The sequence below is a fragment of the Pangasianodon hypophthalmus genome, chromosome 17, assembly GCF_027358585.1.
Source record: "Pangasianodon hypophthalmus isolate fPanHyp1 chromosome 17, fPanHyp1.pri, whole genome shotgun sequence".
Classification (NCBI taxonomy): domain Eukaryota; kingdom Metazoa; phylum Chordata; class Actinopteri; order Siluriformes; family Pangasiidae; genus Pangasianodon; species Pangasianodon hypophthalmus.
Genome location: NC_069726.1, coordinates 137,382 through 147,620, shown reverse-complemented (window position 1 = coordinate 147,620; position 10,239 = coordinate 137,382). Strand labels below are relative to the sequence as shown.

Here is a 10,239-nt window from a genome sequence, read left to right as displayed (position 1 = left end):
TAGAATGAAGCCGGTTGCTTGCACATGCGCAGAAGGGAACAGCAAAATGGCGGCCTCCATGAGCAGCGTTTGTGTGACACTGAGCAGATGCGTGTGGAATAAAAGCGGATTAATTCCCGCAGTCAGGAGGATTTCTGCTGCTGCAGTCTGTTTACAGGTGAGTTTTAGACTTCAGGGTTTTTATCGTGACCTTTTCTGATATTAAATGTGGACGGAGGTTTGTACTTTAGCTCCGTTAGCTAGAGGCTAATTGTGTAACATTAAAATAAAATAAAATAAAAAGTTGATGAACCTGTTTCTGTTTGTGCAGATGTTCAGACTCTTTAACTTTATTTATCAAATTAAATGAGAAATATTTGTGCAGTAAATTCAGAGTAAAAGTTTAATGCATCTTCATTTATCTACTAAATTCTGTCTAATCTTAAACTAAACTTATTTTTTCTTTCTTTCTTTCTTTCTTTCTTTATTTATTTATTTATTTTTTAAAAAAAGTTTATCAGCTACAGCGTGCAAAGGAGTTTTATATATTTTATTTTAATTAATATTATTGTTGAAAAGAGAAGATTTAATCAGAACTCCATAACGTTAAAATATATAAATAAAATAATAAGATAATAATATATTTTAAACTTATTGCACTGATTCTCTTATAATGCACTAAACTCCTTTTTCAATTAAACAACTGTCCAATTCACAAAATATTCAAATCCAATCATTTTTATATTTTAATATTTTATGAATTTGTTGTAGATGTGAGAATAATTTGTGCACCGTGTCAGAGACGTCCGTCTGCGAGAGATTTATCCGCATCGCTTGAAGAGAAATATTAGTTTATTAAAGCAGCAGTAAACGGAGAGATTCAGACACTGTGATGTCATGCTGATGTCACAGTAGCTATATGGTGTTATTTGACGGTGAGGTGATGATGTCATGTTTTGTGGGCGGGGTTTAGACACACAGCAGCTCGGATGGAGGAGGTTCTTCTGTAACTGAGAGCACAGACGAGTTCCGCTTCGTGGAGCGACTGATTCCCCCGACACGCATCCCACCTCCACCCAAACACACCGGCCCCGCCCCGTCCGGCTGGACCCCGCCCTCAGGTACACACTCACACACACACACACACAGACACACACACACACAGACACTCACATTCTCGCTCACACTCACATTCTCGCTCACTCACACTCACACTCGCTCACACGCTCTCACTCACACACACTCTCACTCACACACACACTCACTCACACACACTCACTCATACTCACACACACTCTCACTCACACTCACACACTCGCTCACACTCACACACACTCGCTCACTCACACTCGCTCTCACTCACATACACACACTCACTCATACTCTCACACACTCTCACTCACACACACACACACTCACACACACTCGCTCACACTCACACACACACACTCGCTCACTCACACTCGCTCACACGCTCTCACTCACACACACTCTCACTCACACACTCGCTCTCACTCACACACACTCACACACACACACTCACTCATACTCACACACACTCACACACACACTCACTCATACTCGCTCACACTCACTCTCACTCACACACTGACTCATACTCACACACACACACACACTCTCACTCACACACTCGCTCACACACACTCACACACACACACTCACTCATACTCACACACACTCACACACACACTCACTCATACTCGCTCACACTCACTCTCACTCACACACTGACTCATACTCACACACACACACACACTCTCGCTCACACTCACACACTCACACATGCATTCTCATTCACGCTCACACACTCACACACACACTCTCACTCTCTCACACACACAGCATTATTTTACGATGATTTTATTTGTTTCAGAAACGCCTCCATCGCTGCCCTACATGATCCGACGCTCCCGAATGCACAATATTCCTGTTTACTCCGACATCAAGCACGGAAACCAGAAGAGCACCGTCGTGCGTAAGGTGGAGGGAGACATCTGGGTGGGTTTAAAGCTCGCACTGCCAAGCGTTCGCTGCCTCTGTTCCTCTGTGTGTGGATTTGTGTTACACACGAGCTGTTTGTGTTGCAGGCTCTCAATAAGGATGTAAAGGAACATCTGCAGCAGCTGACGGGCAGAGAGCCGCCCACGAAGGTCAACGAGGTCACCATGAGCATCCGCATTAAAGGCCAGTTCGATACGGAGCTGAAGGAGTGGCTGCTGAAGCTGGGCTTCTGATCAGCGCAGACTCATTATTATTATTATTATTATTATTATTATTATTATTATTATTATTGTTACACATAACAGTGTGATTAATACAGAAAGCTGGTGCAGTGAAATCTGATTAACGCAGTGTGTGTTTTACACCAGATGTGTTTCCTGATGTGTCCAGCTGTGTGCAAATAAAGTTAAACTGCTAAATAAACTTTATCACTGACTCTACAACATCTTACTGTTCTCTCACTTCTCACTTTATTTATTCTGTTATGAATTCTGTAGAAAATACAGACTTTTCCAGCTCCTTCAATATTTTTTTCTGAGGAAATGAGAATAAATAGAGAGATGTAGAATAATTATGTTTCTGTGGTTGTAGAGAATTCAGTTGACAATTCGAGATTAGTTTCAACATTCTTTTTTTTCCCCAGAATTTTTAATTTTAGACAGTTTAGTGTAAAAGTCGGCCCACAGTGGAGCAGAACCGAGCTGCTGGTGAAACTGCGCAAAATCTGCGCCGCTTCTGTGCAAAAGGCTTCCGCGTTGACTTTGATGTGACGTCATCAAATCGCGACCGCTCTGTCTGTCAGCGCGGCGGCGTCTCTCGTGCGTTTACTAACCAGGCGGGTGAGTTATTATTATTATTATAATTATTATACTGTAACACCGCATGAGTTTATTCTAAAACATTTATAATGATATTATACAGATTGTCCTGGAGCAGAAAAATAAATCAAAACACGACCAGAGTGTGAAGTTAAAAAGTTTACTGTAGATGTGGTAAATGTAAATGTGGAGGATAAGTGGAAGCGTTTAAGGTTAATGTGTTAAAAGCGTTGATTTTCAGTCATTTATAGATATAAAACTCCAAACTTTACAATTTAACATCCTGCTGCTGCATCTATACCTGCTCATTTTAGTTCTCTTTCCTGTGATAGTGTTTTCATGTCATTTATTTCTGTTTATTTGTTTAATAATAAAACAAACACGTATACTAACAAAAAAACCCTTTAATTACAGTAGAGAACGTGAGATGATCTTTTACTGTAAATCAGCACACGATTAGAGCAGATTAACTGTTTTTATGAAACAGAACCAGACAGTCTGTAAAGAGAAAAATGATAGAAATTAGATTACAGATATTTTGAATCGGAACCAAAAGGCTTCGGTGTGAGTGGAAGTGTGACTGAGTTTCCTGCCTCGGAGACGTGAACGACAGTGCACCGCTTCCGCTTGTGTGAGATCTGAATAAAGTGTTAAAGTGTTAAAGTGTGTGTTTGTCCCGTGTCTCTCGGCAGTGTGTGATGGAGCGCGTGTGGAGACGGAGGACGCCGGCGTTCGTGAGGTCGTTACTGATGGACGTCTCGCTGAAGGAGGACGAGCTGAGCGGTGGGACGGAACCTGAGCAGATGAGTAAAGACGGGATTTCACTTCCAGTGACGGCGGCGTGCGGCGCTGATCTGACTCCGGCTGCTGAGGAAGAGGACACATCTTCATCCTCCTCCTCCTCCTCATTACGGCCCTGTGGGCTGTGTCTCAGTAACCCGGCACGTTACACTTGTCCCCGCTGTAACGTCTCTTACTGTGCACTGTCCTGTTACCGCGGCTCGGCTCACACGGCGTGTTCAGAGCAGTTTTATAAAGACTGTGTGTCTCAGGAGCTGAGGCAGCGTGGCAGGGCGGCGCACGAGGACAGGATTCACATGAGAGACATCCTGCTGAGGATGCGGCGGGCGGAGGGGGGGCTGGGCGGAGTCATGAGGGAGCTGATGGAGAACAGCGGAGGACAAGTGACTGAGAGGGACACGGAGACGCTAACGCTGCTGTCCAGACTAGCCGAGATTCAGACGGACAGAGAAGAAGGACACGAGGACGAGGTGCAGGACATCCTACAGAGACTCGCGCAGACAGACGCTGAGGAAGAGGAAGGTGAGGAAGAGGAGGATGTAGTGACGAAGCTGTCGGGACTAAATATCGAGTCTCTGACTGAAGACGAGCTGTGGACGCTCCTGCCGGAGAAGGACAAGCAGAAGTTTGAGCGGCTGCTAAAGGACGGCGGGATCAGCGCTCTCGTTCCAATATGGCGGCCGTGGTGGGAGGAGCATGAGCGAGACCGTGTGGTGCTGATCGAGGAGCTCCAGCGGGAGGGACGTGAAGAAACGAGCAGCGTGGAGGAAGAAGAGAGCAGAGACGTCCAGGACTTGGATACGGCATCAGAACATCCATCACCACTGAAACAGGAAGTTAAGAAGCAGAAGGTAAAAATGGAAGGAAGCAGAGACGCTCCTCCTCCAATCAGCTGTGAAATCCCGCCCCTGTCCTCTCTTTGCTCTGCCTCTCCGTCCCCGCTGGTGAAGTTCAGCCTGGTGAACGTGCTGTGCGGTTACGCCTTCACGCTCCGCCTCTTTAACGGAGACGTGTGGGAAACACAGCAGCTGCTGGAGTTCACTCGGCTCCTTCTGTCCGTGTCGGAGTGTTTGGGACGCAGCCGGACGTTCGGCTCGTTCTCCGAGGCTCTGAGCGCTGCGATGGCGTCCATCTCTGCAGAACTATACGACTCGGACTCGGCTCTGAGCGCAGTGGAAGACGTGGCTCACATCCTGAGCGGCGCGAGTAAGGACGATAGAGCGGGATACACACTCTCAGCACTCGCTCAGCTGCGCTCGGCGTTCGGCAAAGCGCGCACCGCAGCTCCCAGAGACCACGCCCACTTCAGGAGGATGTGTTTCCTGGCAGGGAAGAAATGCGAGTTCCTGCAGGCGTGGGCCAACGAGAACACACACACGCTGAGGGGTTTAGCCAGACGGGCGTGGTCAGAGTGTCAGAGACAGACAGGTGAGAGACAGGAGATGGAGAGAGACAGGAAACAGATGGAGGAGGGCTGGAAGAAGGGAAGAGCACGAGGAAAAGTCATGATCGAAGAGATTTAATTTATTTTAAAAGTCACAGCAATTTTCTTTTCAGTTTCTGAAATTATAAAAAAACATACAGTATATTTTCTTATAACAATTATATAAAATGACGTTTATTTCCCTACACTCACACACACACACACACACACACACAGAGCTGTTTTCTTTTTGCAACAGTAATAAACACAAACATTCATATTCATGTCCTTCTGCACTTGTTTATTGTTCTTGTTTCTTGAGCTGTGTTTCAAATATTTCCCTTCACTGGAGAATCATGTGCACTACCTAGTACACTACTGTAGTGCACACTAGAGCAGAGTGTCCTCCTGACGTACAGCTGAGCGCCTGCATGTGTTTAAAATATCCTAATTTGTCTGAAATTACATTTTATAAATTAAAATCTCTGATCTTTACATCAGTCATGTTGGTCTGTTGTTAATCTGCTGTGTCATATTGGATTTGTTTTGGGGGAAAAAAAAATCTCTCACGCAGGATAACGTGCGTCACTAACGCGGTGTGTTAAACTCAGGGTCGTGTACACAGAAACACGTCAATGTGTGCAAGTTTACTGCAGAACAGCAGGTTGATTTTATTACTGAGGTTTTATCAGGAAAATGTCTGTGAACATGTTCCATTTAACCTCGTGTCCATGTACAGGGTTTATTACAGGAAGATCACCGTGTTCCCCGTGTGTCTCATCTCCACACACACACACAGACAGATGTTATGGGCATGTGTGTACACACAGAAGAGGTGTGTGTGTGTGTGTGTGTGAGGGGACAAGAGTGAGAGAGTGTAATAAAGAGTGTAATAAAGTGTGTATAATGAGCTCAGTAGATGTAGGGGATGATCCTGTAGGGCACTCGGCTGCAGTACGCCTCCCAGGCCGCTCCGTACTTCGCTCTGCACTGACGCTCGTCTCGCGCCTCCCTGTGCACCAACAACACGCTGAAGTACAGCACATAGAAGTACGGCAGAATGTGGGAGAAGCCTGTGGGGACACGGCAGGGGGTTACAGGGTGTCGGGATTACAATTGTGAATATAAACCATGAGTATATTAAAAAAAACTTTATTTTGTGTGAGTGTGTGTGTGTGTGTGTAACTCCCAGCTCATGGACCAATATGGCCCACTGCCTTGTTTCATTCAATTTGCAAAAAATAGTGGCCTGTAGTACACTAATCTACACTTTCACACTATCTAGAATACAGCTCACATTAAGTCATCTAAACATGATTCAGAAACCCATCAGGAGTTTGGTGTTTAGTGTTTCAGTGATTAACCCAAATCCTGTAATCTATCACTCAGTGTATGTGCACGCTGTGTAAACACGCTGAAAGAAGAAAAGATGAAGTGCAAAGATGAGAGAGAGAAGTGAGAAAAGGACATGTATTAACTCAGCGTACGCGATACAATTCTGTGTTTCAAGGCTCACGAGAATATTGATGTGGCCCAGGCAGAATCTGAGACTGATGCCCCTGCTGTATATGTACGTGTGTGTGTGTGTGTGTGTGTGTGTGTGTGTTGGACTGACCGCAGGGTAGAGACCACGCTAGCGCCATCAGAAGGTCTCCGAGGTAATTGGGGTGTCTGACGAATCCCCACCATCCAGACACTAACAACCGCTTTCCTGTTGCCGTGGCAATCGTCTCTAAATCTACAACATTAGCATAAAGGTGCTCAGCATTACACAGCGTTCTCTGTTTATGTATATATTGTGTGTGTGTGTGTGTGTGTATCTGAGACTCACGCCGGACGCTGGCATGTGTTGGGTCTCTCCTGAACTGGTTCTTCTGAGAGTTGGACTTGCGGAAGACGTAATATCCGATTCCTGAAAGCAGAACAAAGACTGGTCATGTGTATTAACGCTCTGCGGTGTTAGTGTCGGTCAGGACAGGGCGTGTCCTAAATTACCGTTCAGCAGGACGATGGCAAGGGCACTGAAGGGAGTGAGTGTATGAGGGTGTGACACAAGGAACGCTGCCTGGAGGCCGTATGTGAACGGAACCCAAACCAAATCACCAAAAGCCAACATGAAGCCGAATCCATCATGCACAATGTCCATGGTGCTCAACACCGCCTCCTGCAGGGTGGATTCACACACACACACACACACACACACACACGAGCAGGCTGAGTGCGCAGTGCAATAACCGCTCGCTATTCACTACATAGTACACTAATAAAATGCTGCAATGCAACAAAACACATGACACCCTGTGTAGTGTCCCTGTGTAGTGTCCCTGTGTAGTGTCCCTGTGTAGTGTCCCTGTGTAGTGTCCTGTGTAGTGTCCTGTGTAGTGTCCCTGTGTAGTGTCCTGTGTGGTGTCCTGTGTGGTGTCCCTGTGTGGTGTCCCTGTGTAGTGTCCTGTGTAGTGTCCTGTGTAGTGTCCTGTGTAGTGTCCCCGTGTAGTGTCCCTGTGTGGTGTCCCTGTGTGGTGTCCTGTGTGGTGTCCCTGTGTGGTGTCCCTGTGTAGTGTCCCTGTGTAGTGTCCTGTGTGGTGTCCCTGTGTCCTGTGTGGTGTCCCTGTGTGGTGTCCCTGTGTAGTGTCCCTGTGTGGTGTCCCTGTGTGGTGTCCTGTGTAGTGTCCCTGTGTAGTGTCCCTGTGTGGTGTCCCTGTGTCCTGTGTGGTGTCCCTGTGTAGTGTTCCTGTGTGGTGTCCTGTGTCCTGTGTGGTGTCCCTGTGTAGTGTCCCTGTGTGGTGTCCCTGTGTGGTGTCCCTGTGTGGTGTCCTGTGTGGTGTCCCTGTGTGGTGTCCCTGTGTAGTGTCCCTGTGTGGTGTCCCTGTGTCCTGTGTGGTGTCCCTGTGTAGTGTCCCTGTGTGGTGTCCCTGTGTGGTGTCCCTGTGTGGTGTCCTGTGTGGTGTCCCTGTGTGGTGTCCCTGTGTAGTGTCCCTGTGTGGTGTCCCTGTGTCCTGTGTGGTGTCCCTGTGTAGTGTCCCTGTGTAGTGTCCCTGTGTGGTGTCCCTGTGTAGTGTCCCTGTGTGGTGTCCCTGTGTCCTGTGTGGTGTCCCTGTGTAGTGTCCCTGTGTGGTGTCCCTGTGTGGTGTCCCTGTGTAGTGTCCCTGTGTGGTGTCCCTGTGTGGTGTCCTGTGTAGTGTCCCTGTGTAGTGTCCCTGTGTGGTGTCCCTGTGTCCTGTGTGGTGTCCCTGTGTAGTGTTCCTGTGTGGTGTCCTGTGTCCTGTGTGGTGTCCCTGTGTAGTGTCCTGTGTGGTGTCCCTGTGTGGTGTCCTGTGTGGTGTCTCTGTGTAGTGGTCCTGTGTAGTGTTCCTGTGTAGTGTCCTGTGTAGTGTTCCTGTGTAGTGTCCCTGTGTAGTGTCCCTGTGTAGTGTTCCTGTGTGGTGTCCCTGTGTGGTGTCCCTGTGTGGTGTCCCTGTGTAGTGTCCCTGTGTAGTGTCCTGTGTAGTGTCCCTGTGTGGTGTCCTGTGTGGTGTCCCTGTGTAGTGGTCCTGTGTAGTGTCCTGTGTGGTGTCCCTGTGTAGTGTCCCTGTGTAGTGTCCCTGTGTGGTGTCCCTGTGTAGTGTCCCTGTGTAGTGTCCCTGTGTAGTGTTCCTGTGTAGTGTCCCTGTGTGGTGTCCTGTGTAGTGTCCTGTGTAGTGTTCCTGTGTGGTGTCCCTGTGTAGTGTCCCTGTGTAGTGTCCCTGTGTAGTGTCCCTGTGTGGTGTCCTGTGTAGTGTCCTGTGTGGTGTTCCTGTGTGGTGTCCCTGTGTGGTGTCTCTGTGTAGTGGTCCTGTGTAGTGTCCCTGTGTAGTGTCCCTGTGTAGTGTCCCTGTGTGGTGTCCCTGTGTAGTGTCCCTGTGTAGTGTCCCTGTGTGGTGTCCCTGTGTAGTGTCCCTGTGTGGTGTCCCTGTGTAGTGTCCCTGTGTAGTGTTCCTGTGTGGTGTCCTGTGTAGTGTTCCTGTGTAGTGTTCCTGTGTGGTGTCCTGTGTGGTGTCCCTGTGTGGTGTCCTGTGTAGTGTCCCTGTGTAGTGTCCCTGTGTAGTGTCCTGTGTAGTGTTCCTGTGTGGTGTCCCTGTGTAGTGTCCCTGTGTAGTGTCCTGTGTGGTGTCCCTGTGTAGTGTCCCTGTGTGGTGTCCCTGTGTAGTGTCCCTGTGTAGTGTCCTGTGTAGTGTTCCTGTGTAGTGTCCCTGTGTAGTGTCCCTGTGTAGTGTCCTGTGTGGTGTCCCTGTGTAGTGTCCCTGTGTGGTGTCCCTGTGTAGTGTCCCTGTGTAGTGTCCTGTGTAGTGTTCCTGTGTAGTCTCCCTGTGTGGTGTCCCTGTGTGGTGTCCCTGTGTAGTGTCCCTGTGTAGTGTTCCTGTGTGGTGTCCCTGTGTGGTGTCCTGTGTGGTGTCCCTGTGTGGTGTTCCTGTGTGATGTCCCTGTGTCGTGTCCCTGTGTGATGTCCCTGTGTGGTGTTCCTGTGTAGTGTCCCTGTGTAGTGTCCTGTGTAGTGTCCTGTGTCGTGTTCCTGTGTCGTGTCCCTGTGTGATGTCCCTGTGTGGTGTCCCTGTGTCGTGTCCCTGTGTCGTGTCCCTGTGTCGTGTCCCTGTGTAGTGTCCTGTGTAGTGTCCCTGTGTAGTGTCCTGTGTCGTGTCCCTGTGTGATGTCCCTGTGTCGTGTCCCTGTGTCGTGTCCCTGTGTCGTGTCCCTGTGTCGTGTCCTGTGTAGTGTCCCTGTGTAGTGTCCTGTGTAGTGTTCCTGTGTAGTGTCCTGCGTAGTGTCCCTGTGTGGTGTCCCTGTGTAGTGTCCCTGTGTAGTGTCCTGTGTGGTGTCCCTGTGTAGTGTTCCTGTGTAGTGTCCCCGTGTAGTGTCCCTGTGTAGTGTCCTGTGTAGTGTCCCTGTGTAGTGTCCTGTGTAGTGTTCCTGTGTAGTGTCCTGTGTAGTGTTCCTGTGTAGTGTCCTGCGTAGTGTCCCTGTGTGGTGTCCTGTGTGGTGTCCTGTGTAGTGTCCCTGTGTCGTGTCCTGTGTAGTGTCCTGTGTAGTGTTCCTGTGTGGTGTCCTGTGTAGTGTCCCTGTGTGGTGTCCTGTGTGGTGTCCTGTGTGGTGTCCCTGTGTGGTGTCCTGTGTGGTGTCCTGTGTCGTGCCCTAACTTCGTTCCACAGAGCGTCGCTGACGTAGAGCAATTGGAAGGCGTTC

General features: G+C 48.6%; 3 protein-coding genes across 4 annotated transcripts in view; 2 read left to right on the top strand and 1 right to left on the bottom strand.

Annotated features, from left to right (window-relative positions):
• Positions 1 to 2,446, top strand: mrpl49 (mitochondrial ribosomal protein L49). Its single transcript, XM_026912073.3, has 4 exons — positions 1 to 157; positions 953 to 1,100; positions 1,874 to 1,998; positions 2,088 to 2,446. The coding sequence occupies exons 1-4, from the start codon at positions 5 to 7 to the stop codon at positions 2,232 to 2,234; spliced, it is 573 nt and encodes a 190-aa protein (XP_026767874.2). The 5' UTR covers positions 1 to 4; the 3' UTR covers positions 2,235 to 2,446.
• Positions 2,447 to 2,724: 278 nt separating this feature from the next.
• On the top strand, positions 2,725 to 5,545 carry znhit2 (zinc finger, HIT-type containing 2). Its single transcript, XM_026912069.3, has 2 exons — positions 2,725 to 2,840; positions 3,512 to 5,545. Exon 2 carries the CDS (start codon positions 3,518 to 3,520, stop codon positions 5,141 to 5,143), a length of 1,626 nt encoding a protein of 541 aa, XP_026767870.3. The 5' UTR covers positions 2,725 to 2,840; positions 3,512 to 3,517; the 3' UTR covers positions 5,144 to 5,545.
• tm7sf2 (transmembrane 7 superfamily member 2) overlaps positions 5,124 to 10,239 on the bottom strand; it is a 7,751-nt gene continuing 2,635 nt past the window's right edge. For both annotated transcript variants that reach the window (XM_026912070.3, XM_026912071.3), the window contains 5 exons: positions 10,194 to 10,239; positions 7,039 to 7,207; positions 6,875 to 6,955; positions 6,659 to 6,781; positions 5,124 to 6,116 (listed from right to left, as the gene is read on the bottom strand). The exon at positions 10,194 to 10,239 is cut by the window's right edge and continues 74 nt beyond it. In XM_026912070.3, the coding sequence (XP_026767871.3) occupies positions 5,956 to 6,116; positions 6,659 to 6,781; positions 6,875 to 6,955; positions 7,039 to 7,207; positions 10,194 to 10,239 (580 nt within the window). In that variant the 3' untranslated portion in view covers positions 5,124 to 5,955. The remainder of the gene's footprint in view (positions 6,117 to 6,658; positions 6,782 to 6,874; positions 6,956 to 7,038; positions 7,208 to 10,193) is intronic.

What these genes read in the sequence shown, in the direction of transcription:
- znhit2 (XM_026912069.3), top strand. Translation starts at nt 3,518, where the DNA reads ATGGAGCGCGTGTGGAGACGGAGGACGCCGGCGTTCGTGAGGTCGTTA.
- mrpl49 (XM_026912073.3), top strand. Translation starts at nt 5, where the DNA reads ATGAAGCCGGTTGCTTGCACATGCGCAGAAGGGAACAGCAAAATGGCG. An exon ending in CTGCTGCAGTCTGTTTACAG is followed by an intron (nt 158 to 952) that starts GTGAGTTTTAGA and finishes GGCGGGGTTTAG; the next exon opens with ACACACAGCAGCTCGGATGG. An exon ending in CGGCTGGACCCCGCCCTCAG is followed by an intron (nt 1,101 to 1,873) that starts GTACACACTCAC and finishes TATTTGTTTCAG; the next exon opens with AAACGCCTCCATCGCTGCCC.